The 17545-nt window shown below is 46.9% G+C and overlaps 1 protein-coding gene across 6 annotated transcripts in view; it reads right to left on the reverse strand.

Moving 5' to 3' along the window:
* Positions 1-14763, reverse strand: part of LOC143782201 (maternal DNA replication licensing factor mcm6) — a 544832-nt gene extending 530069 nt beyond the window's left edge. For all 6 annotated transcript variants that reach the window (XM_077269402.1, XM_077269399.1, XM_077269397.1 and 3 more), the window contains exon 1: positions 14618-14763. In XM_077269402.1, coding sequence (XP_077125517.1) covers positions 14618-14724 — 107 coding nt within the window. In that variant the 5' untranslated portion in view covers positions 14725-14763. The remainder of the gene's footprint in view (positions 1-14617) is intronic.
* Positions 14764-17545: the final 2782 nt, after the last annotated feature.

Raw genomic sequence — 17545 nt, forward strand, 5'->3', positions numbered from 1 at the left:
CTCATAGTGCAATGAAGTGTCTGACAGTGGTGGTGCACAACCAACATCAGACACCGTTGTAATATGAGGGGCCCTGTGCCAGAACAGCCGCCACGAGAGAGTGTCCCCCCCAGCTCGAACAGTGCTTTACCACTTACAATACTTACCTCTCCCTGCTCCACCACTGTGTAGTCTGTGCTGTTAAATCCTTCAATGGCACTGCCAATACAAATTTGTTGAAATGATAGATGATAGTTAAAATATACAGAGGCCCTGGCCTCCATTTAGACCAGTTAATACTTTGCACCTACTACCACTGTCTGCTACTCAGCAGAGGAGCCCACCCCTGTACCTAGCTATGCCACCTGTTTATTTATTAACAATTCTTGGGCAGACATTTAGCCCACTTTATTATTCGGGCCTACTAACTGTCTGCCACTCATTGCAGTTATCCTCCACTGAACAAAGCAATGCCGCCTGTTTAGTCCTGTTACCACATTTGAACTGCATTTAGCCTACTTTATTATTTGGGCCTATATCTGTGTTTCCTCCTCATCCTGCCCATTGCCCAGCCACTGCTAGATGAGTTTGCTGGTACATTGACCCAGACCACTACATTCCCCTTGCACTCTACACAGCCAGAATCTGACCCTGCTGAAAGTCAGGTTCCCCTTCCGGCATACTATACCACCTTACACGGGGACAAAGAGGAAGGTGCAGATGAAAGTGCAGGTTCCTTCATCAGGTGAGGGGGAGGCATTCTCGTTGGCGACGTCACTTGCACAGAGCCCCTCATCGTACGCAAAAGTGTCTCTGCCAGTGGGAGGCACCACCCGCCGTCAAACAGACCGCCGTACTATGAAGGGCCCCCCTGCTTGCTCAGGATCACAGCACTTGGAAAGTTGAAATACCTACCTCTCCCTGCTCCACCGCCGTGATGTATTCCACGTTTCCTGGGCCCACAAAAATCTTGAGCCAGCCCTACCCCACACAACTTTAGCCAAGTGACCCCCAGTTTTCAATGCCTAACTATTATTATAAAGTAAATTAAGATTGACAAGCTTAAGTAATAAGAATTGATGTTTTTGGCATTAAAATGGGCACTGTAGGTGTTTTCCTGTCCTCCACTCACTGCCGACTTTGATTCCCCATTGACTTGCATTGGGTTTCGTGTTTCAGTCGGCCCCCAACTTTTTGCAATAATCGGCCGATTTCACCCGACTCGATCTGAAAAAAGTAAAAGTCGCTCAACTCTAGTGCTTTCTACTGGTTTTACAAAGGAGGCTTTTACACAGACTGCCTCTAACAGAAACTACTGTTAATCTTGTTGTGAGAATTGCTTTGCTTTTCAGACCTGAAGAAAAACCCGTTGGTGTGGCAGAATTCCGGGTCAGAATACACGTCTTGTAGCCCGCCCAAGTCCAACGTTGGGGGTTCGTACTGGGTCCCTTGCATCACGTCACCTTTGTTGCTCAATTTACTTGAATATTGATGATGTGATTGATATTTTGCACTACCTCAGAAAAGACTCGAGTTTGCCCTTAAAGGGAATGTTTACTTGTTGCACTTTACTTAAAAGTGATAATGTTTGAGAGTATTGAGTAGTTAGATAGAATTGTGTTATAGAATGTAGTTTAACAGTATAGAGTTAAAGTTAGATAGTCAAATGATGTACTTTGAATAAACTGAATAAAATGCAGTGAGCCCATGGGGGTTGCTAGACTGATCTGCAATTGAATAAAGTGAACCAGTGTGAGTAAAGGTACCTTCACACTAAGCGACTTTGCAACGATAACGATAGCGATCCGTGACGTTGCAGCGTCCTGGATAGCGATATCGTTGTGTTTGACACGCAGCAGCGATCTGGATCCTGCTGTGATATCGCTGGTCGTTGCTGAAAGTTCAGAACTTTATTTGGTCGTCAGATCGGAGTGTATCGTTGTGTTTGACAGCAAAAGCAACGATGCCAGCGATGTTTTACAATGGTAACCAGGGTAAATATCGGGTTACTAAGCGCAGGGCCGCGCTTAATAACCCAATATTTACCCTGGTTACCATTGTAAAAGTAAAAAAAAACAAACAGTATATACTCACATTCCGGTGTCTGTCACACGTCCCCCGCCGTCCGCTTCCCGCACTGACTGAGTGCCGGCCGTAAAGTAAAAGCAGAGCACAGCAGTGACGTCACCGCTGTGCTTTACGGCCGGCACTGACACAGTTAGTGCGGGAAGCAGACGGCGAGGGACCTGACAGACACCGGAATGTAAGTATGTAGTGTTTTTTTTTTTTTTACATTTACAATGGTAACCAGGGTAAACATCGGGTTACTAAGCGCGGCCCTGCGCTTAGTAACCGATGTTTACCCTGGTTACCCGGGGACTTCGGCATCGTTGGTCGCTGGAGAGCTATCTGTGTGACAGCTCCCCAGCGACCACACAACGACTTACCAACGATCACGGCCAGGTCGTATCGCTGGTCGTGATCGTTGGTAAATCGTTTAGTGTGAAGGTACCTTAAGTTAAAAGTTTAGAAAGGAATAATTGTTTTGCACTTGAATAAAAAAAAATTAAAGATGTTTACCTTTGCACTTAATAGATAGCATACCTGTATGGGTAATTACATTTCATAGTTAGTACATCTGTTATTAAAATGTTATATTTATAGGAGTAGGCTGGCAATGTAAATATGTTATTGTTTGTAACGTTCAAGTGTTTTCACCACCCATAAAGGGAAGCTTAGTATAGATTAACTTGTTTTATAGCATTTCAAAAATGTGCATGTCTTTTTGCTAATGTATTGTTGTTTTCCTTTCGCAGACCCAAAGCACTGGATTTAACAGGGAAGGGGGGGGGGCAGATAGTGCAGCGTCCCAGGGTCCTGGTCGCTGCAGTAAGATCATTCTCCTCTAGGGGGAAGTGATGTTATGTTTGTAGGCAGGAAGATCTTCCAAACAGGTAATCACCAACACACAACACACTTCATACTCCAGTCCACCAGGGGGAGCTATGCTCCTATTTATTAGGGCACTCTTCACAATTAGGTAAAACTGGTGGTCTGGATAGAAATTGAGGCAGAAAGAAACTGACTGAGCTTGACTCAGCAGAGCTCAGCTAGCAGCTGCCTCAGTTAGTGGGTCCCTGACAGGGGTGAGATCCTGTCAGAGGCCTAGACAGAAGGCCACAGAGCTGCGCCTGCCCGACGTGCGGCAGCCCCTAAAAAAGAGACACTGAAGGAGAACTGTCTTGTAGAGAGTGAGAACAAGTCATAGCAAAAGGAGAGGAAACCAGAAAGAGTTCTGCCCTGTACAGGCTGCCTCCTTCTGAGGCGCAGGATCCGGTAGCCGGAACACCAAGGGAGCAACAGTCCTTTATGCCTTGCTCCAGAGACTAGCAGGACAGCTAATTTCAAGTTACTGATCTGCCTTATACCCAGGAGGCACGGTGGCAACTTGTGGAGGCTGGGGCGTGCTAGAGTCCCTGTAAAAAGCCTCAGGCCACCAGTCATATGGGTTTGTCCTATCCATCTGGGGGACAGAGAGAGACACAACATCTAGAACATCTACTACAGTTGTGAGGACCTTATGAGAAGCTCAGCAGTAAGGTACTACAACACCCAGGCGCTAGAGGAAGGCTACTGATTTCTACCTGGTTAAGGGGGACTCTGGATTTGCCTTTGGACCGGCGGCACTGTCTGCCCTGTGATCTGGTGCTCTGGACTGTGGACGCTGAAGCCTTCAGTAAAGGTAAAGAGACTGCAACCTTGTGTCCTCGTTCTTCACTGCGCCTCTCACCACCCACCATCTACACACTGGGAAGCCCTGGGGACATACTTCACCTGTGGGAAGGTACACCATCTAGCTGCCATAACATCACCCCAGTGGACCCCTAAGCAGAGTCGGTCACCCTGACCGAATACCACAGGTGGCGTCACGAACATAAACTATATCCCTTTAAAGACCTTTCCCTTTTACACGGACGTCCCTAGGGCCACGGACGGGGTCAGCCACCGTGACATCCCCCTTGAGAACCGAAGGACCCGGTACCGAGTACCCCGCTACTCCACGGGGGGCGCTCCATTAGGAACACTAGAATTTTTTGGTGGCCTCTGGATCAGGCCTCTACAGCATAATTTTATCCAAACAAAATGACAGCATGATACAGCGGGCAACAGAAAATAATTAGATATATATATCTCGGTCTTCAGATCTAAGGCACATTTTAAAATATATATATATATATATATATATATATATATATATATATATATATATATATATATATATATATATATATATATATATCTCTTTTAAATGTGCCTTAGATCTAAAGCCAGCTTCATGTCACCACAGCACAAAATGACAAGGTGAGATACAGCAGGCTGTTTCACATTTAGGGTATGTGCACATGTTGCGGATTCTCTGCGGATCCGCAGCATTTTTTTGCGGTGCAGAAACGCTGCAGATCCGCAATTTATTTACAGTACAATGTAAATCAATGAGAAAAAAAAAAAAACTGTGCAGATGGTGCGGAAACACCAAGGTTACTTACCGGTAGCCGGTTTTTCCGGAGCCCATGACAGCACACCTGAGAGAGGGATCCGCCCAGTCAGGACAGGAAACCTACTGAAATAAAAGGGCGGTACCTCTCCCTCGCTTCAGTACAGTACATGGTAATCCATCACCACATTATAAATATAACAAAATACACCCAGCTAAAAAGTGCACACCAAAGGGTGAAAAAAAGAAGGGAGGGAATATACAGGTGCTGTCATGGGCTCCGGAAAAACCGGCTACCGGTAAGTAACCTTGGTGTTTCCCGTCTCCCATGACAGCACACCTGAGAGATTTTTGGAGAAAGAACCACCTTAGGGAGGGACCACCGCTTGTAGCACCCTTCTACCAAAGGTAAGGTCAGACGAGGAGGATAGATCTAGCCGGTAGTGTCTAAAGAAGGTAGACGGAGAGGACCAGGTAGCGGCTTTACAAATTTGATCTATCGATACCTCTGCTTTTTCAGCCCAGGAAGTAGACACGGCCCTGGTGGAGTGAGCCTTGATGCCATCAGGGATCGGGGCGCCACAGGAAGCATAGGATAAGGAATAGCCTCCCTAATCCACCTGGCAATAGTACCCTTGGATACCCCATATCCTTTCCTACTACCCTGGAAGGCTACGAAAAGGGATTGATCTTTTCTCCACTGACTAGTCAAGGATATGTACTGCACAATAGCTCTCCTCACATCCAGTGTATGAAATTTTGCCTCCCCTGGGTTCCTAGGATTATTACAAAAGGAGGGCAACACAATCTCTTGACTTCTATGAAATTTAAGTACAACCTTTGGAAGGTATGCCGGATCTGGTCTGAGTACTACCCTGTCATCAGAAATTTGCGTGTAAGGAGGGGAGACGGACAGGGCCTGTAAGTCACTCACTCTACGGGCTGATGTTAACGCAACCAGGAGTACCGTTTTAAGAGTGAGTATCTTTAACGATGATTCCTGCAGGGGTTCAAATGGACTATTGGTTAGAGCATTTAATACCAGATTTAAATCCCACGGGGGAACTCTCTGAATTTTTATCGGTCTAGACCTACTACAGGATTTAATAAAGCGGGACACCCATCTATTGGAGGCAAGATTGCAATTATATAAGGCACCTAATGCCGACACCTGGACCTTAAGCGTATTAGTTGCCAACCCCAGTTGTAAACCCGCTTGTAAAAATTCTAAGATGGTACCCACAGGAGCCTTGTCCCCCAAAGGTTGCCCCGAAAAATCCAGAAACTTTTTCCACTTCCTACCATAAATTCTAGATGTTACTGGTTTTCTACTTTTTAATAAGGTGGAAACTAACCCCGGCGAAAACCCCCGCCTACTCAGTAATGCCCTCTCAAATTCCAGGCTGCAAGATGGAAGCCCTTCACCTGAGAGTGGCATATTGGGCCCTGGGTTAGTAGGTCCGGAATCTCTGGTAGGATCCACGGATCGGTTATAGACATTTGTCTCAGGAGGGAGAACCAAGGTCTTTTCGGCCAAAATGGAGCAATCAAGATTACTCTCGCTTGCTCCATTCTGATTTTCCTCACTACTGCTGGAATCATTGCTATTGGTGAAAACACATAAGCGAGACTGAAATCCCATTGAATCTGCAGAGCATCTACCGCGAAGGGATTCTCCCTCGGGTCTAGAGAACAGAACCTGTCTACCTTCCTGTTGTTTAGAGTGGCAAACAAATCTATCACAGGTAAGCCCCAGGCCTGCACTATCTCTTGAAAGACCCGGGGATTAAAAGACCACTCCCCCTGCCTCAGTGTCTTGCGACTTAGGTAGTCTGCTCTCTAATTCTCAATTCCCCTTATGTGAAGAGCAGAGAGGGATAGCAGGTGATGCTCTGCTAGTTGTAGGAGGACAGACGCTGACTTCATTAGGGAAGGGGATCTCGTCCCCCCTTGGTGGTTGATATATGCCACCACTGCGCGATTGTCTGACATGACCCTGGTATGGTGGCCCTGAATGATGGGAAGGAAGTGTTTCACAGCTCTTTCTACGGCCCATAATTCCCTTAAATTTGACGCCTGTTGTGACTCTAGATGGGACCAAGATCCCTGAACTGAGAGAGTCCCTAAATGAGCTCCCCATCCTGTACCGCTTGCGTCTGTGGTGATGACCTGCTCTATCGGAGTTACCCACTGGACCCCAGATGTTAAATGATTTCTTATGGTCCACCATTTTAGGGAATCTGTTACCCCCAATGAAAGACACAGCTTGCCCTCTAAACGCCCTTTTAACAGTTTTTGCGCCGACAGGACCTCCCACTGCAATAATCTTAGACGGAATGGAGCCCATCTTACTGCGGGTATATAGGACGTCAGAGAGCCCAGCAAGGACATTGCTTTTCTCAAAGTCATTACAGGGTGTTGAATTGCTGTTTCCACAAGATTTTGAATTTTGACCAGCTTGTTTTCTGGTAGGAGACAAAGCTGACGCCTGGAGTCCAAAACCAGGCCTAGAAAGGACTGAACCGGCTCCGGCGTCAACCTTGATTTGGCAAGATTTATTTTACACCCCAGCAATTCTAGTGTCGTCATAACCTCTTCTATTTGTGACAGGCAGTGCGCCGCTGAGTTCCCTATTATCAGGAAGTCGTCCAGATATGGAACTATTACCACGTCCCGCGAGCGGAGGAAGGACATGACCTCTGACATCAGCTTGGTAAAAATTCTTGGCGCTATTGACAGGCCGAACGGGAGGGCAGCGTACTGATAGTGCCTGAGACAACCTTGGACATAAACCGCTACCCTTAAGAATTTTTGAAAATCTTGATGAATTGGGACGCGATAATAGGCGTCCTTTAAATCGATAGCTGCCATGAAGCACTGTGGGAACAAGAGTTTTATCGCTGTATTAACAGACTCCATTTTGAAGGAACAGTTTACTACCGATTGGTTGAGGTTTTTTAGATTGACGATAGTTCTTAGTGACCCGTCTGGTTTTTTTATCCAAAAAAAAAAAAAAAAAAGAGGGGAATAAAAACCTTTTCCCTGTTCCTCCCGCGGGACTTCTATCAGAACACGTTTTGAAACCAGCTCTAGTACCTCTGTTTCCAAGGCTAGCTGCTCTTCCGGGGTTTTTCTTTGGGGTGTTGAAATAAAAGTCTGTCGCGGTGGATAAACAAAATCTATTTTTAGGCCGTCTTTGACCACCATCAGAGCCCAATGAGAGGGGGAGATGTTTACCCAGGCTGGGAAAAAAGATGAAAGCCTCCCCCCTACTGGCCTGGCATCATTGGGAGGGCTTTTTAGTTGAAGTTGAGGGACCTTGAAACATATATCCAGATCCCCTTTTGTCTCTGGAGTCCCAGCCCCTTCTGTCTCCCGGGGGGCGGCCCCTACTAAATTTGCCCCTCCGAAAATAAGGCCTTCTAAAGTCCACTGGAAAGCGAGGAAAACCCTTTTTCCTGTCACCGGCTTTTTCCAGAATGTCCTCCAACTTTTTACCGAAGAGGAAATGGCCATCATGCAGCGCCCCAGAGTCCTGGTCGTTGCAGTACTGTGGCTCCGCCACTATGGGGAGCCATGGTGCGTCCGATGGCACTGAAGGAGTTCCCCGGATCAGGTATCACAGACACCAATATATTTCACAGCTGGGCCTCCGGGGGGAGCTAAGGGTTCTATTCATTAGGCCACTCCCCACCATAGTGGGTAAACTGGGGGTCAGGCAGGAAGTTAGATCAGAAAGCTGACTGGGTTGGAACCAGGCAACACCTTGTGGCAGAGGGTGTTGTGGGGGAAGATACAGTAGGGTCTCTGTCAGGGGTGGGATCCTGACAGAGGCTTGGCAACTTGAGCGAACGTAACGGGACCGCGCCTGCTCCGGGTAGCGGCGGTGCCCAAGGAAGGACTAGAAGCGAGATAGATTGTGCTGAGTGAGAAACGAGATCAAGCAAAAGGAGAATACCAGTAGGGGTCGTGCTGTAAGACCGGAGCAACACCCTACTGAGGCGCACTACCGGTGGCCGGAACGCCGAGGGAGTATTATAACATTCAGCTTCAAGCAATACTCTAAACAGCAGGAGGACAGTCAGTCTAAGGCGGGCTGTCTCACCTACATCACCTATGCAGTCTTGGGGGGGCAACTTGTGGAGAGAGGCGACTCTAGGGTCCCGGAAGAGCTCCGAGCCTACCCGTCAAACGGGTGCCGTCCCAACCAGAACAACAGGGAGGGACGGGGGATTAGAAGAACATCATTTAATCGAGTTGTGAGGGAACTTAAGAAACAGACACAACGGTTGTGGGGACTTTCCGTAAGCACAGCAGGGAAGGACCACAACACATAGCGCTAGAAGGAAGGCACCGATTTCCACCTGTGAGGAGAACTCTGGAGGTGCCATTGGACCGGCCGGACTTGCGCAGCCTGGTGAACCGTATTCCGGACTGAGGACCCAGAGATCTTCAGTAAAGAGGTAAAGAGACTGCAACCTGGTGTCCTCGTTATTTACTGCACCGCACCACCACAGCCTCACCCCCCATCTACATCATCCACACCTGTTATTCACTGTGCGCCCCACGGCAGGGTCACGGACCGGGGCCTAGCCGCCGTGACAACCCCAGAGCAGAGACTCACACAGGCCCGGTACCGGGTACCCCTCGGCCCTGCGGCGGTGGGGGCGCTACAATCACATGGTATAGAACAGAGTCTATTCTTTGAGGGCAGGTCTCCCGGGCACCCCTTTAACCAGAGAGCACGCCTAGCTGCATTGGATAAACCTGCAGCTCTGGCCGCCAGCCTTACGGAATCTGCTGATGAGTCTGCTATAAAGGCGGCCGCCCCTTTAGCCATAGTCACATTAGATAAAATTTCGTCTCTTGGAGCTTTAGATCTCAACTGCTCCTCTATTTGCTGTAACCATACAATAAAGGAACGAGACACACAGGTTCCTGCAATTGCAGATTTCAGACCGCCTGCGGTTGCTTCCCAGGTGTGTCTTAAGAAACCGTCCGCCTTTTTATCTAAGGGGTCCCTTAATACACCAGAGTCCTCTAAGGGATGGGATAGCTTTTTAGAAGATTTTGCTACTGCGCCATCAATTTCAGGCACTTTATCCCAAGTCTCTGAATCTTTTTCCTCAAAGGGGTAACGTCTTTTAGAAGCCGAGGGCAGATTACCCGATTTTTCCGGCTTTTTCCATTCTTTTTCAATAAGGGCCTTTATTTTGGAGTTAACGGGAAACGTACATTTTCTTTTTTCCCTCCAACCCTCCGAACATAATGTCCTCCAGGGATTTGGCTGTTTTCTCGTCTTTTAGGCCCATAGAAGCTCTAACGGCTTTAACCAGTTTGTCCATGTTCTCGGTAAGAAAGCATGGACGTCCCCCAATATCACTATCTGAAGAGGAGCCAGAGGACTTAGAGGCGGAGGAGCAGGGAGACAATGGATCCTCCTGATATTCCTCATCAGAATGAGAAACCTCCGACGCGGAAACCGGTTCTGGGTCTCTACTACCCTTTTTCTTAAGGGCTGCTTTAACCAAGCCTTCTACCTCTGCTCTAATTATCGCCCTAAGACTAGAGGCAAAGTCAGGGGTTTCTTCCTGGATGGTTTTTTGAATACAATCTATGCAAAGACTTTTCTGCCACTGGACTGCCAACGGAGCTCTACAGAGGGCACATTCCTTATTCTTTGTCTTGGAGCTAGCCTTCCTCAGCGCCTGCCAAGTAAACAGAAAATGTAGCCCATTACCACCAGGGTGACATTCACGTAGATCACTCACCACCCGCTGACTACAAACGGTACCGGATTCTGAGGCGGACTAGGAGCACGCGGAACGATTCTCCTGGGGGTAGAGGAATCCTGAGACGACCGACCAGAGCGTTTGCCACTCCTTCCACTCGAGCGGCTATCTTTCTTGGTACGCTGGTGAGCAGGCGTATCACTTGAAAGGGGCTCACGCTGCTGCTGCTGCTGTAAAGGCTGCTGCTGGAGTTCCATACGATCCTCCATGTCTGGAATAGCTGTATGGAAATGAGCGTTGTTCCAGCGTTATTTCTCCCTTAATAAAGGGTACTCCCCGTGCTCTCCACCTCTTCCGGTGACCGTTGCGCTCTTTTTCCTCCCCCTGGATACCGCCGGGTAGCCTGTGGCATTACCGGCGTTCTTTGCATGGGCGCCGCCATCTTGGATCCGGTGCGCCGGTCTGACGTAACGCGGGCACGCCCACTCCCAGCGTACCTTGCGCGCAACGTCAGCCGCGCACCCGGAAGTGGCCCAGCTGAGGGGGAGAGAGCGGCGTGGCGGACAGAGACCGGCCCCAGGAGTCCGGACCGACGCCCGCAAGAGCCCCATGGGATCTGCGAACGGCGCTACCGCTCCTGAAGGCCGACATACAGGCGCCCTGCCTGTGCTTCCAGTGCCGGGACAGGAGCGGGTAAGTGGATCTTCTATCAACAAAATCAAACCGCCGTTCTTCAGCACAAGGGTTCCCATCAGGACAGGAAACCCAACTGAAGCGAGGGAGAGGTACCGCCCTTTTATTTCAGTAGGTTTCCTGTCCTGACTGGGCGGATCCCTCTCTCAGGTGTGCTGTCATGGGAGACGGGAAAAATTCCATGCGGAAACACTGCGGATTAAAAGAAGTAGCATATCACTTCTTTTTTGCGGATCTGCAACGTTTTTGTACCCATTCCATTATAGAAATCCGCAGGGGCAAAAAAAAACACTGAAAATCCACAAAAAATCCGCAGCAAAGCCGCACAAAAAAAGCGACAAATCCGCAGCTGCGTTTTCTGCCAAGACATGCAGAATCCGCACCAAAAACTCCTAAGGCGAATACGCAACGTGTGCACATAGCCTTAGCTAGTCAAAAAATATTATTTAGAATGCTATACTCTTGCATAAAACACAATATAAGCAGTGCACAACACACTTGTAGGACATGTGCCCTGCTGGCTTTGTCTGTGGACCTCAATAATGGCAAAAAAAAAAAAAAAAAATGCTGTGAGATAAATTTTACAGCCACACTGGATACTAGCTAGCTACACTATCTGACTGATCTACAACCTCCTAGCTAAAATCTTGTTGCCAACAGTGCCACCGTCAGGAGCAGCCTCTGCACTGTTACGGTGTCAAAATGGCATTAAAACAAGATGTCCGCTATTTCTATGGAGTTGGACATGTGATTTCAGCAGCCAATAACACAAGCCATAGTGTCAAGACATTGTGCATGTTTCCTGCACCCTGATTGGCTAGCCAATAATTTACAATAACGCTGCGCCTCCGAGCTCTGCAGACCCGTCCCCTCATCAAACACGTGCCAAACGCTCATGATGCACCACCATTATCATTGCTTTGGTGCTGAAAATACTTTTGTACTTCTTACCGAATGTTACCTTTTTTTGCCGAATTTATGTTTGGCAATCATTTTCCCAATAAATTTGCTCATTACTAGTCACCAGGCCTATAAATGGCTTCTCCCGGGTGCAGAAGGAACCTGCACCTTGGCACGCCTTACACCTGCAACCTTCCCACTTCTGTAAGGTGACCTAGATATTAAAGGGAATCTGTCACCCAAAAATTTAATGAACTGCGGCCACTGGCATCAGGGACTTATCTACAGCATTCTGTATGCTGTAGATAAGCCCCCGATGTAGCCTGAAATATAAGAAAAACAGGTTAGATTATACTCACCCAGGGGCGGTCCCGGTGCGGTTCGAGTCCGATGGGTGGCGTGGTCCGGCGCCTCCCATCTTCATGTGATGATGTCCTCTTCTTTTCTTCCTGCCGCGGCTGCTGCACAGGCGTACTTTATCTGCCCTATTGAGGGCAGAGCAAAGTACTGCAGTGCACAGGAGCTGGGCCTCTCTGACCTTTCCCGGCGCCTGTGCACTGCAGTACTTTGCTCTGCGCAGGAGCCGCAGCAGGAAGAAAAGAAAAGGACATCATCGAATGAAGATAGGAGGCGCCGGACCAGGACCTGCAACACCTATCAGACAACCCATGCATTACAGAATGCTACAGATAAGACCCTGATTCCGGTGGCAGCAGCTCATGCTCGAATTTTGGGGTGACAGATTCCCTTAATGCTGTCCCCAAACATTCCCTATGTAAATGAGCTGCAGACAATCGCCCCGAATGGTAGACCTCATATAGTGGAAATGGGGATATGGAATAAAGATTATATTCATTTACCCTTTTATTACATAAATGTTGGTATTACTAGTATATGTAACCACTAGAACTGGTATATTTATTATGACGAGATTTATATACAAGGTATCTGTCAGTGAATGAGATTTGTCCCCTGCAGGCTACCATAGCATGGGGAAGCAGCTGATAATATCGGATAAATTGTCTGTAATAATAAAAAGGGAGGAATTGTTATGGTAAATATACTGTATATATTCTTTGCTTTGATTAATATTTTGGACAATTAAATCTACCTATACATATTTGATAGTTATGTATTGTAGTAGTATTAGCTTTATAAGTGTTAGGGCTCCAGAGCGGAGCGTGCGGCCGCATAGGAACACATGGAGCGCACGCTCCGCTCCAAAGTGCTGGCGCCAGAGCTTGGTTTCCACATGCGAGACACGGACGTGTTTCTCGCATGTGGAAATGAGCCCTAACTCATAAAAGCAATAATACAGGGTGTTCTCTCCATGACCACCGTGATGATAGTCAAAGCCATCTCACTGAAAAACAGACCATTTGTCGCCATCTCATAAAGGCAGTACACTTTTATCTAAGAGTCCCCACCTTAAACACATTCGGAATTCCTGTATTATCCACTCTCACTTCACTATTGCATCCAGCATAGGATGTTTCTGATCGCAGAACCATTATCCAGCTTATATTGTTATCTCTGTCCTAAAGGCCAGTATAAGCACATCCAGATCGGCTCTTTTGTATGAGGCTATGCAAAAAAAAAGTCACCATCTGGAGACCTTCTTGTCTTAACTGGTTTCCAGACCTGATGCAAATGCACCAAACTAGCAGCAAGCCCATGAGCCACATTTGGCTCTGGAGACACCAATTGGGCAACCCTTGTCCGACACATTAATTCTGCGCTAATTTTCACAGACCCATAGACTTGGATGTGTAAGGCTGGTTTCACATTTGTGTTGGGTAGAGCTGCGTACTTCCTTCGTTAAGCCCCACCCACTGCCACACCTCTTCCATTCAGCTCCGCCTACGTCTGCATGTATCCTATGTACCCATCTTTAACATTGGGTATGCAGGCCATGCGGATGTATGTGGATGCGTTCCCATGAGTCGTTTTCATGTGCCCGCAACATGTAGCGTTCAACTCTGCATCAAAACGACACATCCGCATGGCCTGCGTAACCAATGTTAAAGATAGGTAAGCAGGACGCATGCAGATGTAGGCGGAGCTGAATGGAAGAGGTGCAGCAGGGGGTGGGGCTTAACAGAGGAAGTACGCAGCTCTGCCCAATGCAAATGTGAAACCAGCCTAATTTGAATCAGAACATGACACCCCCCAAAGTGTTAATTTAAAAAAAAAAAAAAAAAAAAGCTGCGCTTTACAGTACCAGCAAAAGATTTCAGAAATCTCATGAACGCACTTTTTCCCTGACTGAATTGGAACACTGCTACATGTTACGGCTTTCAGTTTTTTTTTTTCTCAGCCATAGAAAGCAAAGAGTAAGTGGAAAAAACCCCACAAATATCAGGTTTTGCTGCTTTTTTGATGCAAAGAACTCAAGAACACCATAACAAAAATTGTATCAGCATGGAAAACCTTAAAACCTGTGTTTTTTTTTCAAAGCAGCTTCTTTACTGCTAAAAAAAAAGTAAATTTTGCCTACAGAAAAAAAAAACCCAGCAAAAACACAACAACTGAAAATAAACTATTTGGCCATCCTTTAGACATGGGTAGAACATGTGTGTGGCTCATCTGCATGAGGCCTTAAAGCCATACAAATGACATTGTGAACTGGTTAAATATTGACACACACAATTTTCCCAGCTTGTTCTTTGCAGAATTTACTTGCTGTATGTGAATGAGGTTTTATCACCTGCACTGCACTGCACCACAAAATACATTACACCAAACAACCCAGCTTACAGAAATAAGGAATCAGTCCTTTCTCAAATATAATATTGAGAACAAGAAAAGCAGCACTTACTCTTCCAAAAACTCCAGGAACAGTTTTTGACACTTATCAGACAGCTCATCTTTCACTTGCTGCCCTGCAGTTTCAGTTGCACCTACTGCTGGGTCACCTAACTCCATACCCACAAGACTAAAGCAGTAATCAGGCACACCCTATGTCTCAAGGTTGTATTTGCTCCTTTGTAGTCTTTGCTCCGCCCTATGGTTCATCCAATATCAATCTGTGTTTGTATGAAACTAAAATAAGAGTACATTTACACATTAAGGATTTGCTGCAGCAAATCCTCAAGTAGTCTGCATTGTCAGTAAATTGTGTGGCTCTTGCTGCAGATATTCCTGCAAACTACCAGTGTATAAAAAAATGGCAGGCACTCACCTCTGCAAATGATTCAAATCCAGAGTATGTAAATTTCTCTTGCAGGTATGTTGAGTTTTCTGTGCAGATTTTCCTCACAGACTTACATTAAATGCAGAAAATCCACAGGAAAAATAGCACACATGCATTTTTAGTGCATTTCCATGTCAGAAATACATGTAATCTGTATCAAAGCATTTCAATAAAATGTTGTCAAAACCAAATAGCAGGAAGTATCAAAAACAAAGCAGCTTTATGTATTATTTATTAAATATGATACAATAGAAAGAGACAGAAAATGCAGCGTAAAAAAAGCAATAAAAATGCATCTTAAAAACACATACAAAAATGCAATGAAAGACAGCAAGCAACATAATTTCAACAATAGATGCAAAAATTATTCAGTGCTTAAAACTGAGCAAAGATCTCATCATGGAAATACAGCCTACAATCCACACTTAGGCTGTGTGCACACGTTCCAGATTTTTCGCAGTTTCTTCGTGTTTTTTCGCTATAAAACCGTGATAAAACTGCAAAAAAAACACATACATTAAGCATCCTATTATTAGAATGCAATCCGCAATTTTTGTGCACATGCTACGTTTTTTTCCGGAGCAATTTCCACGGCAATTCCGGACGTGTGCACATAGCCTAAATCTATGGCTTCATATCTGTATCAAAATATCCATAACCAGATGTGGCTATATGGGGAGATAGCAGGTGCACTAGTCCGCTAACCAAAACTGCACAGACCAGGGATCATCCCACCGAATGCCCACTGTCCTTTTACCCGTGGTCGTAATACTGCTCAGACAACATAGGGTGAGGGTAAGGCCGGCGTCACACTCAGCATATGAAAACACGGTCTGTTTTTTACAGCCATAAGGGCTGTCCCACACGTCCAGATAATTCCGGTACCGGAATAAATCGGTACCGGAGTTATCCGTGTCCGTGTGCCTGGGAACTCACGGAGGCCATACGTGCGGCACACGTGTGCCGCCCGTATGGCGAGTGGGTACCACACGGAGCGTGTGGTACCCACTCTGCATGGTGCTGAAGCTGCGATTCATATCTTCCCTGCAGCAGCGTTTGCTGCAGAGAAAATATGAAGAATAGTGTTTAAAATAAAGATCCATGTGTCCGCCGCCCCCCCCACCCCCTGTGCGCCCCCCCCCCCCCCCCGCTGTTCAGAAAATACTTACCCGCTCCCTCGCTGCTTCCTGGTCTGGCCGCGGCTTCTCCTGCATGCGGTCACGTGGGGCCGATCATTTACAGTCATGAATATGTGGCTCCACCTCCCATAGGGGCGGAGCCGACTATTCATGATTGTAAATGATCGGCCCCACGTGACCGCATACAGTAGGAGGCGCGGGGCAGAGAGGAAGGAGTGACAGCCAACGTGGGAGTGGGTGAGTATTTTCTGAACAGCGGGGGGGCGCACAGGGGGTGGGGGGGCGGCGGACACCTAAATCTTTATTTTTAACACTATTCTTCATATTTTCTCTACAGCAAACGCTGCTGCAGGGAAGATATGAATCGCGGCTTCAGCACCATGTGGGGGGGACAGCGCTTACTGTAGCGCTGTCTCCTGCATGCACACGGACCCCAGACGGAGAATGTCCGTGTGAGGTCCGTGTTTTACGCGGACCCATTGACTCTATTGGGTCCGTGTAAAATGTGCGCTCCCACGAACACTGACATGTCTCCGTGTTTGGCACACGGAGACACGGTCCGCAAAAAATCAATGACATCTGAACAGATGCATTGATTTTTATGGGTCTACGTGTGTCAGTGTCTCCGGTACGTGAGGAAACTGTCACCTCACGTACCGGAATCACTGACGTGTGAAACAGGCCTAATACGCAGAAATGTTCCCAAAATAGTGATCCGTATGTCATCCGTAGGCAGGGTGTGTCAGCGTATTTTGCTCATGTCATCCTCCGTATGTAATCCGTATGGCATCAGTACTGTGAGATTTTCTCGCAGGCTTGCAAAACCGACATCTAATGGATTTATGGGCTCAAATGTTCGTTAAAACATATATACAGTCTATATATATATATATATATATATATGTCATTGAGACACATATATATATATATATATATATATTGTATTTATAATTACTTCAGCGCGAGATATCAGAGAAGCCGGTAATTCAATTGCCGGCTTTTCCTCTCTCCTTCACAAACCCGACATGATATGAGACATGGTTTACATACAGTAAACCATCTCATATCCCTTTTTTTTTGCATATTCCACACTACTAATGTTAGTAGTGTGTATGTGCAAAATTTGGGCGCTCTAGCTTGTAAAATAAAGGGTTAAATCGCGGAAAAAATTGGCGTGGGCTCCCGCGCAATTTTCTCTGCCAGAGTGGTAAAGCCAGTGACTGAGGGCAGATATTAATAGCCTAGAGAGGGTCCATGGTTATTGGCCCCCCCGGCTACAAATATCTGCCCTCAGCCACCCCAGAAAAGGCACATCTGGAAGATGCGACTATTCTGGCACTTGGCCACTCTCTTCCCACTCCCGTGTAGCAGTGGGATATGGGGTAATGAAGTGTTTATGTGTCGCATGCTGCGA

This window comes from Ranitomeya variabilis, chromosome 6 (assembly GCF_051348905.1).
Source record: "Ranitomeya variabilis isolate aRanVar5 chromosome 6, aRanVar5.hap1, whole genome shotgun sequence".
Taxonomy (NCBI): Eukaryota; Metazoa; Chordata; class Amphibia; order Anura; family Dendrobatidae; genus Ranitomeya; species Ranitomeya variabilis.